This window comes from Saccostrea cucullata, unplaced genomic scaffold (assembly GCF_032062105.1).
Source record: "Saccostrea cucullata isolate Sc308-1 unplaced genomic scaffold, CSIRO_AGI_Scuc_v1 ctg1760, whole genome shotgun sequence".
Classification (NCBI taxonomy): Eukaryota; Metazoa; Mollusca; class Bivalvia; order Ostreida; family Ostreidae; genus Saccostrea; species Saccostrea cuccullata.
Window position 1 is genome coordinate 67,057 of NW_026920138.1, and position 22,725 is coordinate 89,781.

Genomic DNA, 22,725 nt, shown 5'->3' on the forward strand with positions numbered 1-22,725 from the left:
ATTATCATTACTGTAGATCACTAAATTTTCGCGACACCTTATTTTCGCGAGATAGCCATTGACTTTTGATTAGCGAGACAAAATTTTCACGAATTGTTTTTATTGCTCTATGTAATCTAAAGGAATACTATTATACGCGAGAATTTAATTTTCGCGAGCACACTGTCTCGCGTAATTACGCGAAAATAAAGTTCTCGCGAATAAAAAGTGTTTTACAGTACTTAAACACCCAATTTTATGTTAACGCCCCCAAAATCTACCTGATTCAAGATCAATAATTTACCGCCTGTCAATTATTAAAAAACAATAGCTTCTGATTTGATTGACAGGCAAGCTGTCTGAACAACCTGATAATCTGAGTTCGCATGTTTTGAAGACGATCGCCTGATCACGCGTCGAACACTTTCATGTACCCGCCTTGTATATACACGCGGGTTAAAAAAAAAACAACCTACTAATATTGGTAATTAATTAATTTTAGGTAAAAAAAAAAACGAGAGCAGATAATTTAATTAAAGATTGACTTCATAAAATATTTGCTTTTAATCTTCACTTGTAAGCAAATGTCGTCCGAGAATCTATTTCAAACTTTACTTGCCGTAATTGGAAGTCCATGTACCGTTAAACATTGTTAAAATTATAATAAAAAAGTGGACATAATATTTAGGATATATTAAATGTTCAGCACTAGCAGCATGGTTTACAAACGATGTTTTATCTCTGTATAAGGGATACAAAGAAATGACGGAATATAATTGCTCGAATTTTGTCAGACATCTGTCTAAATTCGTAATGAAAAGGTGAAGCTAACGAACAGTGATCCAACTTAAAAGGAAATATTTTAAACAATAAAATTTTGTTAGCACACAATCACTGGGAAATAATGAATATCTTGGACAATATTGTGCCAGAAAAAAAATTATTCCGATCGCGGTAAATGTTCACACGACAGATAAGTGGATTTTCTTATTTTAAATATTCACACTTATTAAATCATGTTGATTTCTTTTACTGAAGAGTAAAAGATATAAAGATATGATTGCTTTTTAGATGTTAGTCGAGACCGTTTCTTTATTTTTACAAACAAAATTATAAACGATATATTTCTTTATATTTTTTTTCTTCCAAAGGTAACAGTGAATGCGTTTAGTTTAAATTATAAATAATTTTTTAATATTAAAATAATTAAATTAAATTAAGTTAGTTGTTTCACTCAAAATTAAACACGAAACACGTAATGTTGACCCTGATTACCAAACACAGACTTCCCGTGTACTGCTACGTGTACAGAGATTTTTGACATCTTGGGTATTGGGGGTCTCCAGGTTAATAACAACACTGGTACTTCGACCACTCCCCCTCCTCAGGTAACCGTACGATAAAAAAATTGGGTCTTTAATACTTTTTGCAAGGCCTTTAGACAGGTGCTTGAAGATTACTTTATGATGATGATGATGATGATTTTATGTTACAGTTTTGGAATGTTCCATGATGGGGAGGGTAACCACTGCACTAAGACCACAGGGACCCTGATGTCCCCTACACTGGTCAGTAAAGATGGACAGTTCCACTGGTCACTCTGCAGTAAAACCTACCTGATGAAATTCATGAAGTAAGTCACAATTTTGCTACCCAAATCTTCCCATTTTTAAAAAACTGTTTTGCATAAGGATGCAGATGCGCAAGCTTAGAATGTACATGTAATTAATCGCGCTCATGCTGTGGGATTTTTTTGTAGCACTCCACAAGCAGAGTGTCTGGCAGACAAACCTACAAAAGTCGCTGAGTTACAGTTCCCAGAGAAACTTCCCGGGGAACTGTATGATGCTGACGTTCAGTGTAAATGGCAGTTTGGGAGGAGGGCCCAGCTCTGTACATTAGACTTTGGTAAAGTGAGTCTTTTTTCACAATCACAAATCTACTGGAAACTAAAATTTTTGGTGAAGAAAATTGCATATATTTTCATTTCTGTTTTGGCAATGTTAAAGGTTTTACTCACTATGAATTGGGTTGTATTGTAGGATATCTGTAAATCTCTGTGGTGCTTTAGAGGTAGAAAGAGATGTGAGACAAAGTTCTTACCAGCAGCAGAGGGGACCTCGTGTGGTTATGGAAAGGTACCATAAGCTATTATTATCCATAGAAAACACTTTTCTATTTCTTAAGGGCAGGGGGTGTTAAAGCTTGGAATGTGAATTTATATTTGCCCAGTCCATTGTATTAGAAAGACTAAATTGTTTGTTGTAGTGGTGTAGAAGAGGAGAATGTGTGGAGTTTGGTCAGGACGGACCCTCCCCAATAGATGGTAGCTGGTCCCAGTGGACCCACTGGACAGACTGTAGCCGGACCTGTGGGGGAGGGGTTACCATGAGGGAGAGGCAATGTAATAAACCACTGTAAGTATCAGAAAAATATAGATCGTAACTGGAACAAAAGGAGAATCAAGAACATAGGGAAAAAATGCAGTAATTTATAAAATGTGGTCATGATGCAACTAGCTTGTTTATCATTTGAATTTTAAAAAAAAATTCAATACATTATTCCTTTCAGACCACAATATGGAGGGAAAAACTGTGATGGAGAAGCAAAGGTTCATAAATTGTGCAACTCTAAGGTATTGTAAACTATTTATTAAATGCTCAGTTAAGAATCTTGTAACTGCTAACCAATGAATATTCAGTTAACTGCTAACCAATGAATATTCAGTTAGAGTAGACCAAAATAAATGGAAATTTTTATTTGTAGCCTTGTCCAGAGGGTGATGCTGATTTTCACAACAAACAATGTCAGCTGTACAACGAGAAGCCATTCAGAGGCTGGCTGTTAGACTGGAGGCCGCATCCTAAGATGTATAATGGTAAGACAGAGATTGTTATTACTAGCTTCACTTCAAATTATTTCTCAATATAGATGATTGAAAAAAAAATTGGAGAAAACTAGTACACCTAGACATTATACGATGACATATTGCACTAAAATGCCCAACATTTGATCCAGGCACATAATTGGAGGAAGAAATTATAGCATACTGAAATCATCTGTTGTAATATTCACACTCATAGAAATTTTCATTAGGCCTATTTCTGTTTTGTTGCAGCACAGGAGCCTTGTGTCCTATATTGTTTAGCAGAGACCAGTAGTTATGTGTTCACAATAAAACACACAGCCACAGACGGAATGAAGTGTGCTGGAGACAAAGAAATCTGTGTGGAAGGGACTTGTCAGGTAAGTCATTAAAACACCCTGTATTGTTTTATACTGGCAGAATAATTTGCCATTTTGTTGAAAATTTGATTTTTTTTTCACCTACTGTAGATCACTATATTTTCGCGACACCTTATTTTCGCAACAAAGCTATTCGGTATTTATTAACGGAACAAAATTTTCGCGAGCTGTGGTTTCTGTTGTGTATAAACATTAATAATACAATTATATGCGAGAACAAAATTTTCGCGAGCAGACAGACACGCGTAATTACGTGAAAATAAAGTTCTCGCGAATAATAAGTGATTTACAGTATTAAAGGTTTAAATTTCAAATTAAACTGTGAACTTTCTGTTGTAGCCAGTAGGATGTGATATGCTTGTTGGCTCAACTGCAGAAAACGATATCTGTGGAGTGTGTAAGGGGGATAACTCTTCCTGTCGAATTATTCAGGGAGAATATTTGGAGCAGCCCAAACTTAACAGTAAGGAAAATACAATTACTCAACAAAAATAATTTTAATCAAAATTAATTCTAATGCAAGAATTCCATAGTAATTCTCTGAATTAATTTGCCTTCTTTCAAATAAATTATACTGCCAGAGCTAACGTTTTGGAAATGGTTAATAATAAGAATAACCACATGCCAAGAGAGATAATACATGTATTTAAAAAGGAAATTTTTTTTGCAATTTTGCAGCTTACTTCCCAGTGGCTATAATACCCAAGAGCCAGATCAATCAAAATCTCAGAGAAGAACCTGTCCTCTAACTACCTGGCGGTCAGGGACATTTTTGGTCAGTACTACCTGAACGGTCACCAGCGCGTGGCCTGGCCGGGGGAGTATGTACTGGGGGGAGCTAAGTTCATCTATAAAAGACCCTACAACGAGCCAGAGACCCTGGAGAGTATTGGGCCATTGAGAGAAGACCTGGTTCTGGAGGTAGGAGTTAATAATTTTAAATTGATTTGAATTTTTATGCCCCTGCTCTGAAGGAGAGGGGATATACTGTTTTTGAAGCTGCTATATATGCATTTTTGATATATAAAAAAAAGATCAGTTTTTAATAATTATTATTAAAAGAAGAAAAATGAACTTATTTCAGATACTTGTCCAGGATGAGAACCCCGGGGTCCAGTATAAGTATGCCATTCCTCGTCAGATCTCCCACCTGATCAGCCATGCCCCGGTAGATAACTACACCTGGAGTGTTTCAGCCTCGGCCTGCTCTGAACCCTGTGCTGGAGGTACTATTTTGTTATTTTTGAAAATCATACCAGAAAAGGGATTTTTTTTTTCAATTGGTCATCAAGTCATGACTATATATGTACTGACGAATTGAATTGCCCACATCAATTTTCAGTGGCAAAGTTACAATAATTTCCAATTTTCAAATTAACTCATTTGAAAGGCATTGAACATTTAATGGCTCTTTTTAGGTCACCTGAGTAAACTCAGGTGGCCTATTGCTATCCGTTTTCGTCCATCGTCGTCCGTCGTGTGTTAACATTTGAACATTTTCAGCTTGTTCTCTGCAACCACTCAACCAATTTCAACCAAATTTGGCACAAAGCATCTATGAGTGAAGGGGAACGAAAATTATGAATTTCATGGTCCCTGCCCCCCCCTGGGGCTTGAGGAGTGGTGCAAAAAACACTAAAACTAATGAAATCTTTAAAAATCTTTTTCTTTACTCCTGGGCATCAAGCAGTCAAATTGTTTGCATGATTGTAATCAGCATTGAGTCCTCTACCAAAATTGTGAAATTAATGGCCCCATGGTCAGGGGTTCTAGTGCTAGGGTAGGGCTTAAAAGAGTATATAGCGAAAATGCATTATTTCTTTGAAAATCTTCTTCTTGCTCCTGGGTCTTAAATAAACTAACTAAGTACATAGTTATGATGAGCAAGAGTGCCTCTACTGAAATTGTGAATTTTATGGCCCCAGGGTCAGGGGTTCTAATGTTAGGGCAGAGCTCTATTGATTATATAGTGAAAATACATGAATTCTTTGAAAATTTTCTTCTCTGCTCCCAGGTATTAAATAAATTAACTAAGTACATACTTCTGATGAGCAAGAGTGCCTCTATCAAAATTGTGAATTTCATGGCCCCAGGGTCAGGGGTTCTGGTGTTAGGGCCGGGCTCTATTGATTATATAGTGAAATAGTTTAATTCTTTAAAAATCTTCTTCTCTGCTCCTTGGTATGAAATAACCTAACTAAGTGCATAGATATGATGAGCAAGAGTGCCTCTACTGAAATTGTGAATTTCATAGCCCCAGGATCAGGGGTTCTGGTGTTAGGGCGGGGCCCTATTGATTATATAGTGAAAATACATTAAATCTTCGTTTTCTTATCTGCTCCTGGGTATTAAGCAGATAAACTACCTATATAGTTATGATGATCAAGGGCCCTAATATTCCAGAATTGTGAATTTCAAGGCCCCAGGGTCAGGGGTACCATAGACCGGGGGGGGGGGGGGGGGGGGGGGGGGGGGGTGGAGCTGTACTTATATATCAGAAATGAATAAATTTTTTGAAATCTTGGTATCCTTGGTATCAGTCAAATATTTTTGAAAAGCAATGGTGCCTTTTTAAAAATTGTGCAATGTGTGGACCTAGGCCTAAGGGTCAGGGGTTCATGTGTGGTAGGGACACTACTGATTATTGGTGAATATTACTGATTAGTTGAAATGCATTTTTGTTCCCCTACCCTGCCTATGGGTATTAAGTAACCAAACTGAGCAACTGCTAAGTGTATAAGTTGTGATGATCAATGGTGCCTCTTTCAAAATTGTGAATGCCATAGCATCTGGCTTAAAACATGAATCAAATTCAATTTCTGGAAAGTTGTTGCATGATGCTCAGGTGCCCTATAAGGCCCATGGGCCTTTTGTACTGCCTTAGAGATATATGGACATAAAATGCATGAATTTGGAGATAATTTATAAATTCAAATCCAGAGCTAATATATTGTTATTAATGTTCATAATGTGCACTATTTTAGAAATTATATATTTATTACAGGTAAAAAGAATGTCAGTGCCAAGTGTCTGAAAAATCATTTCAAAGAAGTGAATGAATCTCTGTGTGACCAAAGCAAAAAAACAGAAACTGGACTAGTGCCATGTAATGAGCAACCATGCCCTCCAAGGTAATACATGTAATTAAATTGTTATCAAATAGATTATTAATTTTTTTTTCAGTCCTTGTAATTTTATTATAAAGCAAATTTAATACATAAATAATTGTCATTTATCAAAACCTAAAACAAAATATTTGTAAGATTATGAAATTGTTAAAAAAAAAAAAAAAGAGTTATGTATGATTTCTTTTTTTTTTTTTTTTTTGTTATTCTTCATATCTGCTATACAATTTATTTTAAAATAAAATTTTAAAACAAAATTTTGGCTTTAAAAGCATGTGATTTTGTAAGCATGCATTTGTAATGAATGTGTTTAATAATGTTTGAAGTGATGGGAAAACAAATCATTTAACCTATAACATAATAATCACTGTATGTCTTAATTCATCAGATGGGTCCCAGAGGAATGGAATTCTTGCTCCAAATCTTGTGGGAAGGGAAAGCAGAGGAGGAAAATCTTTTGTCGGAAAAGAGTTTCAAAAAAGCGTGATAAAAGAGTCAAGAAATCCAACTGTAAAAGTTTGCCAAAACCTGTGAGGACTCGACGATGTAACTTACAGGAATGCCCACCAGTATGGAGAGTGGGCAAGTGGCACAAGGTGTGGGCAAAATTCTAATGTTCAAATCTTTTCTGATACATATTAATCTGATCTAAATTTTTCGGTATTTATATTTCTTCTCCATTGTGATTTGATGAAAAACTATTAAATATGTACAGTCTATATAAGAGGAATCCTATTTTTCTGTCTTGGTAAGCTACATGTATTATGTGCTATTGATTTATTTTTAACATTTTCTCTGTCTACTAGAAGAGATATTTTGTGTATACTAATATTTAATCCAGTTCTGTTTCACTGCAGTGTTCAGTCAGCTGTGGTACTGGTACACAGGCCAGGAAAGTGTTCTGTAAAAGTAAAGGCAAGAAGGCCAAGAGACAGCCCGACCACATGTGTAGTGGACACAAGCCTCCCAGCATCCGACCCTGTAAACGGTCACTCTGTCCGCAGGACACCATATTTGAATGGCACTTATCTCCATGGGGACCAGTAAGCATTCTTCTTTGATACATGGATAATTTTTTTTAGACATTTTGAGAATTATAAGATTAATATTAATTTTCTTTTTTTTAAGTGTTCCCAGACTTGTGGGCCAGGAGTCAGACAGAGGTACCTCGTGTGTAAGAGAGTGGATTACCGCGGAAACACCATTGCTACTAGAGATAAATACTGTAAGAAGTCCAGTCGTCCGAGAGTACCCACAGAGGATTCCTGTAAACTGATGGTCTGTCCTCACAAAGTCATCAATAGGCCCAAATGGAAGGTGTCCCCATGGTCACAGGTTTGTATGGAGTTGTTGCAAACGCAGAGATAAAATTATTGCTCTACACATAAATTTCTTTTGATTTAACAGGAACTTAAAAAGTCTGTTTTTGGCATTTATTCATAAATATAAAGAAATTGTACTTTAATACTACATGTATTTTATAAAAGGTTAGCTAGGTTCTATACTTCTGGAGCAGAGCAGCATGTGCTCCAGAAAGAATTGGAAGCTTCTAAATTATAATGTTTTATTAGATAAAGTAGAATTTTTAGCTCACCTGAGCCGAAGGCTCAAGTGAGCTTTTCTGATCAAAATTTGTCCGTTGTCTGTCGCTGTCGTCGTCGTTGTCGTAAACTTTTCACATTTTCATCTTCTTCTCAAGAACCACTGGGCCAATTTCAACCAAACTTGCTACAAAGTATCCTTGGGTAAAGGGGATTTAAGTTTGTTCAAATGAAGGGCCACGTCCTTTTCCAAGGGGAGATAATTATGAATTAGAGAAAAATTAATGGCATTTTAAAAAAATCTTCTTCTCAAGAACCACTGGGCCAGGAAAGATGAAACTCAGGTGGAACCATCTTCAGGTAGTGTAGATTCAAGTTTATTCAAATCATGACCCCCAGGGCTAGGGTGGGGCCAAAATGGCCGACCCAAGTTTTACATAGGGATACCTTTTAAAATCTTCTTTTTAAGTACTTCAAAGCCATGATAAGTAATATTTATATGGAATCATCCTCAGGTAGTGTAGATTCTAGTTTGTTCAAATCATGAACCCCTGGATTGGGTGGGGGTGGATGGGTGGGGGAGGGGGGTTAAAATTCAAGCCCCCCCCCCCCCCCACCTCAGTAAACTTTCAGTTCTGATCTGATATGTGCTTTTTCCTAGCCGACGTGCTCAGGTGAGCGCTGTGGCCCCTGGGCCTCTTGTTTGTTTAATCTATTGAATATAAAGTATGTTGACAATTTTACAACATGTTTTCTAGTGTTCGGCATCCTGTGGGGAGGGTCAGAAGAGTCGTGATATTAAGTGTGTGGATGACTCGGGACAACAGACGCTGGGGTGTGACCTTGACAACCGTCCAGCTACCTCACAACTCTGTAAAAATGGAGCCTGTCCAACCAATAGCACTGGTACAGTATTAATTATCTCACTTGTCATTTAAATGTCAGTTTTGTTTTTTGGAAGACTCAAGTGTAATACCAGCAATGAAAGAATATGTTGATAATCTTATTTTTTGTCTTAGTGAGAACTGTTGAAATGTTACTGTAAAATGACATATTCTTGAAGTCAAATTTTCATGGTTTGAGGTATATGTTTCTGTTAAATTAGACTGAAACATTTCATTGGGAACAGTAACAAATGGATTTCCCTATACCATGAAAACAACAAATATTAACCTCCCTTGAAAATTATTTAATTTGCAGTATTTAACGAGTCAAATTTTGTCTTGTAGACTATGCAGACTGCCTTGACAGATACACATGGTGTCACTTGGTGCCTGAACATAAAGTCTGTGATCATGAATTCTACGGCACACATTGCTGTCTATCATGTAAAACCCATCGGTGACACCTACTGCTGCAGTAAGCTGCATCCATTATCTCGCTGTGATAAACCCCTGCACATGCTATCCCTGTGGTAACTCAGAACCCAGTGTTTTCCAGTCAAAGCCAAAGTTCTTCCACACCCTACAATGTTAATTCCTATGCTTTTATTTGAACAAATTGCAGGGAAACTGTGAAACATGCAGAAATTTCAATCTATGGAACACTTGAGGAAAATGAAAGCTGATTTCTTTTCTGGAGACTCTTTTGTGCAGTTGTAATGTATTCGTTGACAAGAAAGACAACTCAGTCTAGGAGTGAAGAGTGTATAGGTGTAATATTCCTAGTGGCTAAAGACACTTTTGTGCTCTAGCAATTTTAGTACAGGACAGTTGAATGCATTTCAGAGACACATAAACATTCCACAATATCATCTAAATTTATCAGAGTTGTACACCTGTTATTGTGTTAACCATTCCTCTTTGTTTGCAATAAGTCCTCAGTAAGATATTGTAAAAGTCTATGTTTAATTTAATCAGTCACCTTTTTCAAAAGTATTAATCATTCCCCCTTTCATTCCAGTTTAGTACTTAATATACTTATTGTCATTCATCAATGATCATTCCATATTTTTGTTATTTATTAAATATAAAGGTTGGATTATTTGTTCACAAACAGAATTTTCATATACATATCAAAAATGTTTTTGTGAAGATCATTCACATGAAATTTATTCCATATTTTCAACCCTTGACGTTTGAATTTTTGATGTAAAAGAGATGCAATGTAGTCAGCATGTTATACATGTATACATTTTGGTATATATTTTTAATTTTGTAAGGTTTTGAAGCTGCTAAGATATTGATTAGTTATAATCACTCAGCATTATAAATGGCCATGTTTTTTAAGTTGTTATACATATACACAGATAATTTTTATTTACACGTTTTACAATACACAAATTGATCTACAGTATACGTACAACCTACACATGTACAATATTTTAAATTTTCATATCAAATACAAATGTACTTGCATTTTGAATTTAATTGTCTGTTTCATTCAAAAGTATTTTTTCCTCAAACTATTTTGGATTGATATGCATTTAATACAACCTATATCATTTAAAACTTAACATATCAAGAAAAAAAAACAAAGTCTTTAATATTTAACTCTGTAATCAGGAATTTTAAATTTAAATTTTCTTACCTGCAAACTTTTACAGTTGTCAGACAATATTGAAAATTAATTTGAAGGAAAAATTTATCTCTGTTCTAAAATAGTATGAATTGTATATATGTATTTACTTCTTATATAAATGACAATAATAATGAAAATGGTATGATTTCTGTTTTAAATTACAACAGTATTCTTCTTGCAGTTGCAATTATTGTCAAGATTACATCGTATTCCATCTTGACAATGAAGTTATCAATTTTGTATGAAAGCAGTTCTTGCATCAGAGATGCTTTTTTCCCGTTATTATGATTTATGAATGTATTATGATCTCACTTCGTATGTGTTTTTAAGATTTTAAAAACTTTAATAAACCAGCTTTATTGCTTTATTAAAAATTAACTGTGTTTTTATTTAATATTTAACATTAAGCACCAAGGGGTGGAGAAAATTGTGTCCAAACACCCTCTCCAAAACTGGATTTAAAGCCCCCATTTTAGCTGAATTTTTGCCCCCTCCCCCATTTCGAAAAAAATCATTAATAGACCATTGAAAAGTGCATTAAAATATTTGAGTACAACGTCAAAACATAGCGTCAAGAATTTCTTTTTAAAAAAAAAAAGCTATCCCTATGTCACACATCATAATCCAATTCCCACTCATAATAAATCTTTTATTCTAATACTTAACATTTATTTTTTTTTAAGAATTGCTCTTGTATAATTTCCTCTGTATTAAAGGTTTTAATTTCTTTTATTACTAAACTCTCTTTCAAAGGATAAGAAACTCTGAAGCGCCTATGTCTTTCCTTTATGTTCAAACTTTTAAAGTTTTGGTTCAGAATTTTGAAGTTAAACCATTTCTTCACAGATTGTCCTCAACCGATACAGAGTCTCTATCACTCAAATACTGCCTGTACTATTTGTACACACATGCACAACTTGCTTGTAACATTTTTTTTTTGCTTCCTCCAACATTTTAGAGTTTATTAAGAATTTTTTTCTGCGTAAAACAGAAATTTGAATCTGATGCTCCAAGACGTTCTAAAACGTCAGCGTATTTGTCGTTTTCACTGAGGACTACCTATCTTCTCAGGGTTGATGCCTTTTCAACAAAGCAAAATATTATGCCATAATTTGGAATATGAATCGATGTAACAATTCCTAATATGAATTTCTAGGTTGTTTTTCGTTTTTGCTTCATTTTACAGAGAATATGACTACAGACATCATTTAGTGTTTTGTTTGCTAACTTACTGAAATTTTGACCTGCTCCGCGATCCGATTTTTGCATTTTCAAAAATCTGTATAAGTTTTAAATAAATTGTAATATTTTTAGAAAAAATAATACAAATCATTTGGATTTATTGTTAAAATATTTCTACCAAATTTGGATAACATAATTATGACGTCAAATAAAAGTCCACGAACTTTTCGACGTAAGACTGGTCCAGAGCTCCCCAACCCCTCCCCATTTCGCCGAATCCGCTACTGTGTACATACAATTTGCCCCCTGTAAAATTTTCATAACATGTTTATGTCTCAGGTGTGTAGGACTATAAATCTAGACTTATATGTAAACCTTTTACATTGTAACCTAACTCTGTCGAGCGGATAATGTAAATATTGTTCACTGAAGGAGAAAAAAGGAATAGATACGTATAAAGATAAAAAAAAAAAAAGAAGATGTGATTGTAAGAAAATTCGACTTGGATTTCATTTAATTTTCAGCACTTATTATCATTGGGTATACTGGTAGCTTCCTTGTAAGTTGTGCTTTCTAGGAATATTCATTCAACCTTAAACAAAATACCCCTTCAACACCTAATACGATCCAAAGCCAGAATGTTGGTAAAAACGTCTGTGCAGTGTGTATAGTAAAAGTTAAAGCACGGAATCCTATAAGGTGAGTAAAGGTTACTTTTACTTTCTCAAATGATGGTAAATGTGAAAATTATCATCAAAACGTTTCTTGTTATGAAAATATGCATGTATTCAACAACAACAATAACATGGAAAAAACGAATCTTAATCAAGCTCAAAAGTTCATTGAAAAAATACAGATAGGGATCAAACTAGACCTCTTAAAACATCGACAAGGTTGGATCAGGTGCCACGGGGGAGGAAGAATCCCCTGTTGACCGGTCACACCCGCCATGTGCTCCTTGTCATGAAGGGAAAAACGGGGGGAAATTTGTAGAAAACAAAAATAAGTGCTTAAATAATGTCCGAACAATTAGTATATGAAAAATTTCAATCGGCATTCTACTGAATGATAAATTGTATTAAAATGACTAGGTCATACTCCTTTTTTATAAAACAACGTCGTGTGTTAACAAAAAAAATAAAGCAGAGAACATAATGTAAGAATTATTTATTTTTTGCGAACGAGTCTGTTTAGATTTACGTAGTTGGATAGAATAAATCCAAATTTTGTGTTTTGACATGCCCCCTTTTCAAATAAAGGCTACCTCCAATTTTCTTGTTTTTCATATATAGCTTGTAAATTTCTTTGTTTATTGAAGAGTTTTTATAGTATAAAAACACGAAAAAAATTGTTCAAAATACTAATTTTTTAAGCATAAAACCGTATATTTGCAAATAAAATTTTTTATATTACGTAAATTATATGAAAAATTTCTATCCTTGATGACCTGGCTGTTTATATTTCGTTTCATCAACTTGTTTTTCAATACTAACTAAACAGTGATTCCTTAAATATTATGTAAACTGAGGCTGGTCCATAGAGATAAAACTTTTCACAACCAATGAAATCATGTTGAATAGTTTCTACTTCTTTTTTACTAGAAGTTCAAATGTCTGAATTCTTAATGTTAATTTTCTTGAAAATAAGAGTTAAAGGGATATGGAAACAGCTTCAGCTAATAAATTTAGCTTATTTTTTTCATTTTTTTTTATGTTTACAGAATTTCTAAAGATAAAAAATTTTGACTTCCGTTGTCGAGATATAACTAGGCAGATTTTGAACTCTAAACCTTTGTTTTGTAAACAAGGCCCGTGCCGTGTTTTTGTTTACATAGGTTAAATATCTTTTAAAATAAATGTTCGTTTAAAGCATATTTTTTTTTTTCAATGAAGAAGTAAATTCTAAATACAATTAGACAGTTTCTAATGATTTGCTGAATCTCATTTTGTTATAAATACGATATTTTCTACATGTAAACAAAACAAGGCACTGTAGCCTTAATTTACATTATGAAGGATTTGAAGATCTATATATCCATTGTAAATAAACAAATGATCTTCAATTTTTTTGCTGATCGTTTGAATTGCCCTAATTAAAAATTATAAACATTGAAACTGGTTTTAAAAAATCAGTTGAAACTTTGTCCATGTGCCTTAACCAGGTAGAATCCAGTGTTAAATTCAAAATTGCATAATCATTGAATTGTTGAGTCCTTTGATGTTTTGAAATAGACTTTAAAAACATCTGTTACACAGATATCATTGATTCCATATGAAGATAATTTAAAGATACATTATAAAGTCTTTAAATATGTTTTCTTTAGTTTAAAATTAAGGTCCATACTTTTTTTTCTCTCACAGAAAAAAACAACAACAATCAATTGACATATTCTTGAAAATTCAGAAACACCACTCTTTTTTTTCTTTGTCGAAAAGGTTGAAGGAGACGGTTGGGTGTGACCGCACCTCTTGGTAAAAAAAAAAAATCATTATTTTTTTCTGTTGAAACTAACAATCTACATTTTGTATTTTTAAAAAGGCATTAAATATAATATTGAGTTGTCCTCGACCTGGTCACAGGAATCTGATGTAAGAGTTATACAACCATTTAAGGGCAATCACCCCCAGTTAATTTGTTCAGACTTGTGAATTCACCTGATGGTTTCGATACCCCAGCCCAAAGCAGGTCATTTAAATTTTACATTTTAGGTTATTGATCCCCCCGACGAATTCATTTTACAACTTTGAAGATAGGATGTATCCCATCTGATTTGGAGGTGGATTACGCTTTTTCACCGAAATATGAAACTAGAGGTAATATTGCTTTCTTTTATTTGATTATAAGATTGAAAAGTTCGGCTTGTTTTAAAAGTTATAATTTGTGTTTTCATGATTTTATAATGAATTAAGAATTATTTTTCTTGTTTGGTTTACGGTAAATTTTGATACATGACTTGTGCAACAGTAATCTGGTCTTGAAACCATAGCCGTCTTATCCATTTCATTTGTTTAATTGACAGAAAATTTATTTCCCTTTAAAGAAATGGGAGTAAAAAGTTTTACCCTCTTTATTCACCTGGCAAAAAAGTCCGCATATCCCAAGTGTTAGGGATGCAATTCTGCTTCGGTGCGGGTACAGTGTATTCAGTATTCTGATTTTTATACCCCCCCCCACTTGAAAAGTGGGAGGGTATACTGTAATGGGTATGTCTGTCTGTCTGTACGTCCGTCTGTCTGTTACGCTTTGGGGCACCCATCTCTTATCCGCAACTCTTATATATACCACTTAGTGAAATTTAATGAAACTTTCACAGAATCTTTATTACATATTGCCATTGTGCACCTCCTATTTTACTTTTTGATCTGACATATATTTTAAAGAATATGTAATCAAAATCCCATAATTCATGAGCTATTGAAACTCATATGACGATACCCCCCTAAATGGAAAACGAAAACTGTCATTATCTTCAATGTCTCACTAGCGCGTCTGTCACAGCTTTGATTCTCCTTTGCAAGATTTTTGTTTTTTCAGAATTCAGGGCATGGGTAATCACACTAAAAAATTATTCAAACGACGCGCGCATGCGCCAGTGAGTGGAACACAAAAGTAAGTTGACCGGCTCAAAAAAACAAACAAACAAACAAATTGCCAGGGCTACTGTTTTCTTTCAGTTTTCGGGTTAATGTAATGATTATGATAGTCTACTGTATTAAAAGAGGTTTATGTTGTTGTAAGGTGGCGATTAAACAGGTGGCAGGACAAATAACCCGATCGTAAAGAGACTGTTTTGCGTTAACTTAAACGTCATCGTCACCCCGTTGTTGTCTTTTTCCCTACTTAGGCAATTCGAAAACAGATCCCACTGAACTTCGGTAAACTGTACCAAGAATGCAAGAAATTCATATCATTTGTAAATACTGAAAAACAATGTGTATACCTCTGATGCATCAAATAATACAACAAGATTTGTTGACAAACTCATCGTCATCAATTTGCACGTGTTTTGGGCTTTTTGGCTTATTCCCTACGTGACGTCATACACTTTACGTTTGAGTAGTTCTGAACACTGGTTTTGGTGCATACTAACTTACATTCTCATCTGACCAATTTTCGAAATTTTCGATCACAGATCCAAAAAATATCGAATATTAAGCTACCCTGCGTTTCTTTTTCATTTCAGTATATATAGCAAAACATAGCATTATGGAAGGCGGGGGTTTCATATAGTGAGCTCATTGCTCACAGTACCTCTAGTTTTTTCGGGGGGGGGGGGGGTCACCCACCATAGTCTGAAAATAACCCAACCCTTCAAAATGTTTTCACCTCTTTCAAACGTGAAAAGTATTTGGGGATCCCTATTCTCTACTGAGAAGTCGGTGGCTCGTTTTTAATAGTGCTCCCTCAAGGGGGAGTAGTACTGTACTTCTCAATAGAGAATAGGGATTTCTTTTCCATTCCAATTTGGATCTTTTATACATGTACATGTATGTGGAACATACAATAATATAAAGGAGGAAAAATTCACTGAACACACCTTCTTTGTTGCATCTGAGGAGCCTACGTGCAAGGTGATCACATCGATCAAAGATTACACGCGAACACTCCCGGGGTGGTTTGTCGTTTGCCGTATTTAAACAGTTTGAACGTTTTGACTTTAGTTGTTATGCACTGATGATTTGTTTCCGGTTTGATTATTGGATTAAAAAAAACTTATGAAACGCGGTAACATGCGCTAAGACATGTGGAATCGGGATTAAAAAGGCTTTTAAATAATGGGATCTCGTAACAGAACTCATGAATACTACACTTGGGTGAGTGTTACCATTTTAACGTTACAAAAAATAGAGCTGTGTTGATGAAAAAGGTACACTAGCCAGCCGCAAACATGAGAGTTACAGAGCGCCAATCGATTAGTGCATTGCATCATAAGATGACCTTTGATCAGGAAAATGATGTATACATTGTAAGTAGTGTGTTTTATTCACATGGATAAGATTGAGGAATCAAAGGAATCACGTTCCCCTTTTCATGCGTTTCAATCTGTCAATGTGAGAAGGTGACCTGTCAAAAATATTCATATTTCAAGGTTATCAGTAGTGTTGGTTAATTATAATTGGTGTAACAATTTAACAATAATAATTGAGCATGTTGATTCGCTTCATTGTCTGTGATGTACATAATAAAATTATATTTAGATAATGGACTTTGTCCAAAGTGTAAAAAGGAATGTAATATGCAACTTCCTCTACATCAGGATGTTACAGTAATAACAGTTTACGTCATGATGAATCAGGATCACTCCACCAACTATCTCTCTTTCTTTTTTGTATACCCTTTAATAAATTAATTATAACATCTCAGGCAGGTCTTTGTGTTTGTGGGGGTGGGGGAGACCACCCGCCCCTTTTTTTAATTTTGCCAATGTACACAAATACCAAAGACAAAACATGTAATATACTGTTGGACCTTGGTCCTCAATATCATGATTACCCTTTATAATATTTTTGCTGTTGAATAAATTTTTGTTAAGATGCATGTGCTTTCCAGCCTGAACTTGCATAAAACATCATTCATGATCAGAATCTTGATTTGATATTTTCTTTTTCAGTCCGAAAGAAAATTTTCGGTGTAAGACAATTGTTCTTATTTGAACACTTGCAACTGATTAAATATGTTGTGAAAGTGGTGTACCACTCTCTGCATGGTTTGACAAATTTATTTGACAGCTAATTTTACAGGTTCCATAATATATATTTATTCTGACAGAAGTTTGAAATGTTTTGCTTTTATAACTAACCATCTGAAAATGCATATGGATAGTGCAGTCAATGCAGTTCATGATTTACCAGCTGTGTTTGATTTGTGTTTTTTAAATATTTCATAGAGGGTAATGTTGATCAATTTACTGTGTAAATCTGATATTATAATAGTCATCTGTTTGTTTATATACTATAATATTTTGATTATAGTTTAAATTTTTGCAAAAGAAACTAGTTTTCCTTTGAAAACTCATTCATAAATATTTCTTCTTTTCCAGACAAGTGTACCCCAGACAGAAGAATCGGAACCAGAATCAAGGATGTTCAAGTGTAAAAACATAGACATCATTGTGTATATAACAGTCATCATTTTTGGCATTGGATCATGGGTAGACATCAATGGATTATGGGTAGAACTTCCAGCAATGATTACAGAGGGTCTCCCTGAAGGGTGGAACCTGCCTTCTTATTTATCAGTCATAATCCAAATCGCCAACATAGGACCACTCATAGTTACTCTAGTTCATGTATGTGCCCCTGGAAAACTTAACAACATAGGTGTGGTTTATGTCATATTAGGAATAGGAAGTTTAGCTTGCCTGTTTTTGGCTTTTTACTGGAAAACCACAGCTTTTGTCGCTGGAGAAGAGAGAAGCATAGTGCTGCTCGTGTTACAGTTCTTCCTAGCTTTAGTGGACTGTACCACATCAGTTGTGTTTCTTCCCTTTATGGTGAAGTTTAAGTCGGAGTATTTGACGGCTTATTTTATCGGAGAGGGAATGAGTGGGATGGTGCCCAGTCTGGTAGCCTTGGGTCAAGGCAGCGGGTCAGTGTCCTGTGTGAATGTGTCCTCAACCAACGCCACCACCAACATAACAACGTACAGCGTATATCCGAAATCCAACCCTCCGAATTTCCCTGTGCGGGATTTTTTCTTGTTTCTATTTGCTATGGTGTTTTCCAGTGGCATAGCATTTACATTCCTGAACTATGTTCCGTATTATAAAAAAGAGTATGCTTCAGAGGATGAGGTATCAGAATCGTCAGATGATAGTAAATTTCAAAGCAGCTACGAACTAAGTAATGGTGAAACCAACGGAAGGTCAACTTTCTCAGACCCTGCAACAATTGGATCATCCACATCCAAACTTGTAAAGCAAGGGACTCATACCCAAAGTGTCGACAAATCAGGGATATTGAATGATGACGTTAAAATAACCAAAGTAGTTCAGCCTATATCCAAGTCCCTGTATATATACTTCATGATTCTGACAGCTTTTTTGAATTCCCTTACAAACAGTGTCTTTCCATCCATACAAACATTTTCATGCATGCCATATGGAATATCAGCATACCACCTAACAGCAGCACTGTACAATATTTCTAACCCCGTAGCTTGCTTTATTGCCATGTTCTATTCAGCGTCTTCCTCCACTGTTATTAGTTTCCTCTCCTTCCTGGGGTCTGTGGTGGCAGCCATTATTCTATATACTGCAGCAGCTAGTCCCACCCCATTTCTTGTTGGAACTCAGACTGGAGAAGCCCTCATTGTAAGTCACCAATTATAAAATCCAAATTATTAAAATTAAATTTTCACTTCATATTTGTTTGCATGTCTTTATTAGATTTAAATTATGTGTCTGGAATGCTTAGAAAATGCACTGTATATCATAATATATTGGGCTATTGTAAATTGGCCCAGTCACAGTTCTCATGTAAGAAATTATATGTTCTTTGAATTTGACCCATTTAAATTCATGCACCTACTTGTAAGTAGGACAAAAGAGGCAAAACTAAATGGTGCTAATGTTTCTAAGAATAAATGATACAATATATTAGACACAACACATTGGATTTAAATTAACATTAATCTATTTCAGGTCACAATATGGGTTGTTGGAGGACTACTTTTAACATATTCCAAAGTTGCCATAGCTACTGTGTTTAGGTCACAGGGTCAAAGGGCACTGATGTGGATTGGTGTGATGCAACAAGTGGGGTCATTTTTTGGGGCAGTGCTATTTTACCTTATCATAAACGTGTGGTCAATGTTCAAGAGTGCACCTTACTGTCCAAGTTGATTACAAACATAAATTTAGCCATAAAATTTAAAAACACTGCCTTTCAGAAGAGATGTTTATTCATATTTTTGTAAATGTTCTGTCAAATATTTACTGAATTACTGAATGGGCCAATTTTTAAAAACACTGCCTTTCAGAAGAGATATTAATCCATATTTTTGTAAATTTCCTGTCAAATATTTACTGAATTACTGAATGGGCCAATTTTTAAAAACACTGCCTTTCAGAAGAGATATTAATCCATATTTTTGTAAATTTTCTGCCCAATATTTACTGAGAGAATCCAGTGTTTTCTATGCTTCTATCTTAGGTTTTTACAAGTTTTTGGTTTTCATAATCTTTTAAATGTTAAGAAATTAAAATATCACTTTTGACTCCAAGGATTCTATCAATGTTGTCATGCCCTTTTTGTGGCTGTCTGAATTTAGAAAAGTTACTCCTGATGTTAATCAATTTACATTTGCAATTTACTTCCAGATTATGTTATGAATATTTTGTGAATGTAGCGAATTTGATGAGTGATGTGAACTGACAACTTGATTTTAGAGCAGTTAAGTAACAGCTTGCTTTTTTGTGCTGTAAAATGTTTGCTTATAATGTGATGTTATTATTTTGACTTAGATCTGAAAAAGTTATTTACAATGTATATACATATATTGCTTGATAAGTATTGTTTACACATGTATCATGTTTATTCTTTATACATGTATATTTTATTAATTATTTTTGTATGCCTGTTGTGTGAGTGGTTACAGATGTATGACGTAGAAGTGCTGTTTGTTTGTTTGTTTTTGTTTGAGTTCATGTTTATTCTTTATACATGTATATTTTATTAATTATTTTTGTATGCCTGTTGTGTGAGTGGTTACAGATGTATGACGTAGAAGTGCTGTTTGTTTGTTTGTTTTTGTTTTGAGTTTTTTTTTTAATCTTGCATTTTGTTTGTACCTTTGCCAACAATAAGAATTACTAGTAATTTGATATCAAAATCGTCCCTACTCGATAATTTTTTTCAGCACTTTGAAATTTTAATACTTTTTCTTTAGTTTCCATAGAAATTGTTTCATTTTAAAGCTAATTAAAAGGTATTTAAGTTTTTTGGGATGCTATTTTGATTGAAATATTTTTAGCAATACACCTGTATAGCTATCCAGTGTCTAATAAAAACATCAATTAATTTCAGAGTCTGGGATTTTTATGACATTTCAATTTCTTCATTACCGTAAACCAGAGAAAAAAAACAATTATACAAACTGTAACTACCTACCTACCCACCTTGAAAAATGTGGGCAGAGTACATCAAACAGAAATATTTTTAATGATTGCCTTGCTGTATATGTTAAACATTTGTGCAAGACATTTTACCTGTACATGCCATTGTACCATTCTCAGCTAAGAGGATTTGTCATCACTTATAATATTTTGTAATAAATGTTATAAAATTCAGTTTTATTAATCTTTTGATTGCAACTTTTAGAAGAACTTTTGTTTGTTTTGGTAGCTCATGTAGGACAATTTCCAGTTTACCTTGGACTTTCAGTAAGGCGTGGCATTCTCGACGTTACATAATTAGCTTCTGAAATTTACACAGCTTTCCTTCACTGTTGAAATATACATACATATAGGATAGAAATTCAGGCAAATGCCAATTAATGTATCAAATAACCAATAACACTGTCTCGTCCGGCAAAGAGGTGGAGCTAAAGTCTTCTCATTGTTGTCAACAACAATTTAAAGTTCCTGAAGTTATTAATTTCCTAACCAATGACAATCTATTCACTATTTGACAGGCGTTAATAACGTAGCGCCGAGAATGCCACACCTTACTGAAAGTGTAAACTTACCTGGAAATGGTTCTGTCAAGTTCACGACAAGGATTTGTTTATCAGAGTTCATTGTGAAAGTATGGAAATTGATTGAGCTGTATTTTATCTCATCTTTAGATAAGCATATTTGGCTGATCTGATCAGAGACTAGAAGAGATGTGGTAGTAAAGTGTCCAATTTCTGTCAATCTTGCTGTCCTCCTGTCCACTAGTAACTGTCTGAAAACAATTTTTTTAAAACACTGTTTCCAATAATTTTGGTCTGATTTGGTCCCATCCTAAATAATAAGTGACTTTTTAAACCAAAATTAAAAATGAAATAGATGGAGATAACCAGGGACGTAGCATCCGGGGGGGCCAGGGGGGCCTGGCCCCCCACTTTTTTCCCCAACATAACCTTTACTATAGTAAATGTTCATTGATAGGTTGGTTGGCCCCCCCCCCCCCACTTTATAACCATAGTATAAGGGAAAAATTGAAGTGATAGTAAGTTGGCTTTGAAAAAGTTGGCCACTACCCCCCCCCCCCCCCCCCCCCCACGAAATTAGGATTTTCGAGTTTGGGCAACTTTCGAACCTGGGAGAACTTGACAACCCAACACGAAAAAAACCTATTTTGTTGGGTTGTTGGGGTTGGTTAAGAATCAGTTAACCCTTCTTCGACTAAACTAACGTGTCTGTTGAAAGTGGGGGGAAGGGAGGGGCTAAACCTACGCCCCAAGGTTTGATACATAATTTTATGTTTTCTATCTTTGCAAAAAAAAAAGTGGGGAAGGGCTAAACCCCTCTCCCTTGCACCCCCAGTTCCGACACCTATGCATATAGCATGCTCTAGCGTTTCGAATCAATAAGGAGATATTATCCCCGTATGCAAGTGATTTTGCTCCATAAATATAAGGGAAGTTGACGATTGAAAAGATAAAGTCATCATTTTTACCATATAAAAGCATTGTTGTTAGAATACTATTAATATTCAACAAAATGCGTTAATATAAAAGTCTAAAGTCCGTGTTTTTTCCTGTTATGGAATGGGGGATTTCTGGTATATTTTTTCGATAAAAATGTACACGCAATTAATACTGATATTCACATCTACTTCAATCGGTACGTGGTTTCTTATGTACATAGAAGATTTCTAACAAATTAGTGCCCAAATTTGATATTTATTATATCTTTTAATAGGAACAGATATATCAATAATAACATTTGATTCCTGTTAAAATTAGAATAATTTTTCAACATTTTATTTTCTTTGCTTTAGCATGGGGAAAATTTGAGTACACACGGTTAGAAACCATAGAAGACAGCCAAGATGGATATATAAAATCTCCTGGATACCCGGCAAACCATCCAAACAATGCTAATTATACGTGGATAATTAAAACGGGATATTTAGCATACTTTTATTTCATCATTTTCTTCATGGATATCAAAATTTCGCAGACAAATCAATGTAACGACTATC

The 22,725-nt window shown here is 34.6% G+C and overlaps 2 protein-coding genes across 4 annotated transcripts in view; both read left to right on the forward strand.

Annotated features, from left to right (window-relative positions):
* The window catches only part of LOC134243926 (A disintegrin and metalloproteinase with thrombospondin motifs 18-like), a 34,904-nt gene extending 24,115 nt beyond the window's left edge, over window positions 1-10,789 (forward strand). Inside the window, 17 exon segments of the mRNA XM_062726166.1 lie at window positions 1,475-1,612; window positions 1,739-1,892; window positions 2,022-2,117; window positions 2,248-2,396; window positions 2,551-2,614; window positions 2,746-2,857; window positions 3,098-3,225; window positions 3,565-3,688; window positions 3,904-3,931; window positions 3,933-4,146; window positions 4,310-4,451; window positions 6,230-6,356; window positions 6,739-6,946; window positions 7,208-7,393; window positions 7,479-7,685; window positions 8,650-8,797; window positions 9,121-10,789. Of these exon segments, the coding sequence (XP_062582150.1) occupies window positions 1,475-1,612; window positions 1,739-1,892; window positions 2,022-2,117; window positions 2,248-2,396; window positions 2,551-2,614; window positions 2,746-2,857; window positions 3,098-3,225; window positions 3,565-3,688; window positions 3,904-3,931; window positions 3,933-4,146; window positions 4,310-4,451; window positions 6,230-6,356; window positions 6,739-6,946; window positions 7,208-7,393; window positions 7,479-7,685; window positions 8,650-8,797; window positions 9,121-9,236 (2,341 nt within the window). The 3' untranslated portion in view covers window positions 9,237-10,789.
* Window positions 10,790-12,039: 1,250 nt separating this feature from the next.
* Window positions 12,040-20,882, forward strand: LOC134243937 (solute carrier family 52, riboflavin transporter, member 3-A-like). 3 transcript variants are annotated; one of them, XM_062726191.1, is made up of 4 exons: window positions 12,040-12,292; window positions 14,302-14,406; window positions 17,634-18,905; window positions 19,236-20,882. In XM_062726191.1, the coding sequence occupies exons 2-4, from the start codon at window positions 14,395-14,397 to the stop codon at window positions 19,434-19,436; spliced, it is 1,485 nt and encodes a 494-aa protein (XP_062582175.1). In that variant the 5' UTR covers window positions 12,040-12,292; window positions 14,302-14,394; the 3' UTR covers window positions 19,437-20,882. The 3 variants fall into 3 exon arrangements, with proteins under 3 accessions (XP_062582175.1, XP_062582166.1, XP_062582159.1); XM_062726182.1 differs by lacking the exons at window positions 12,040-12,292; window positions 14,302-14,406 and adding an exon at window positions 16,174-16,407; XM_062726175.1 differs by lacking the exons at window positions 12,040-12,292; window positions 14,302-14,406 and adding an exon at window positions 16,415-16,559.
* The last annotated feature ends 1,843 nt before the right edge of the window (window positions 20,883-22,725 follow it).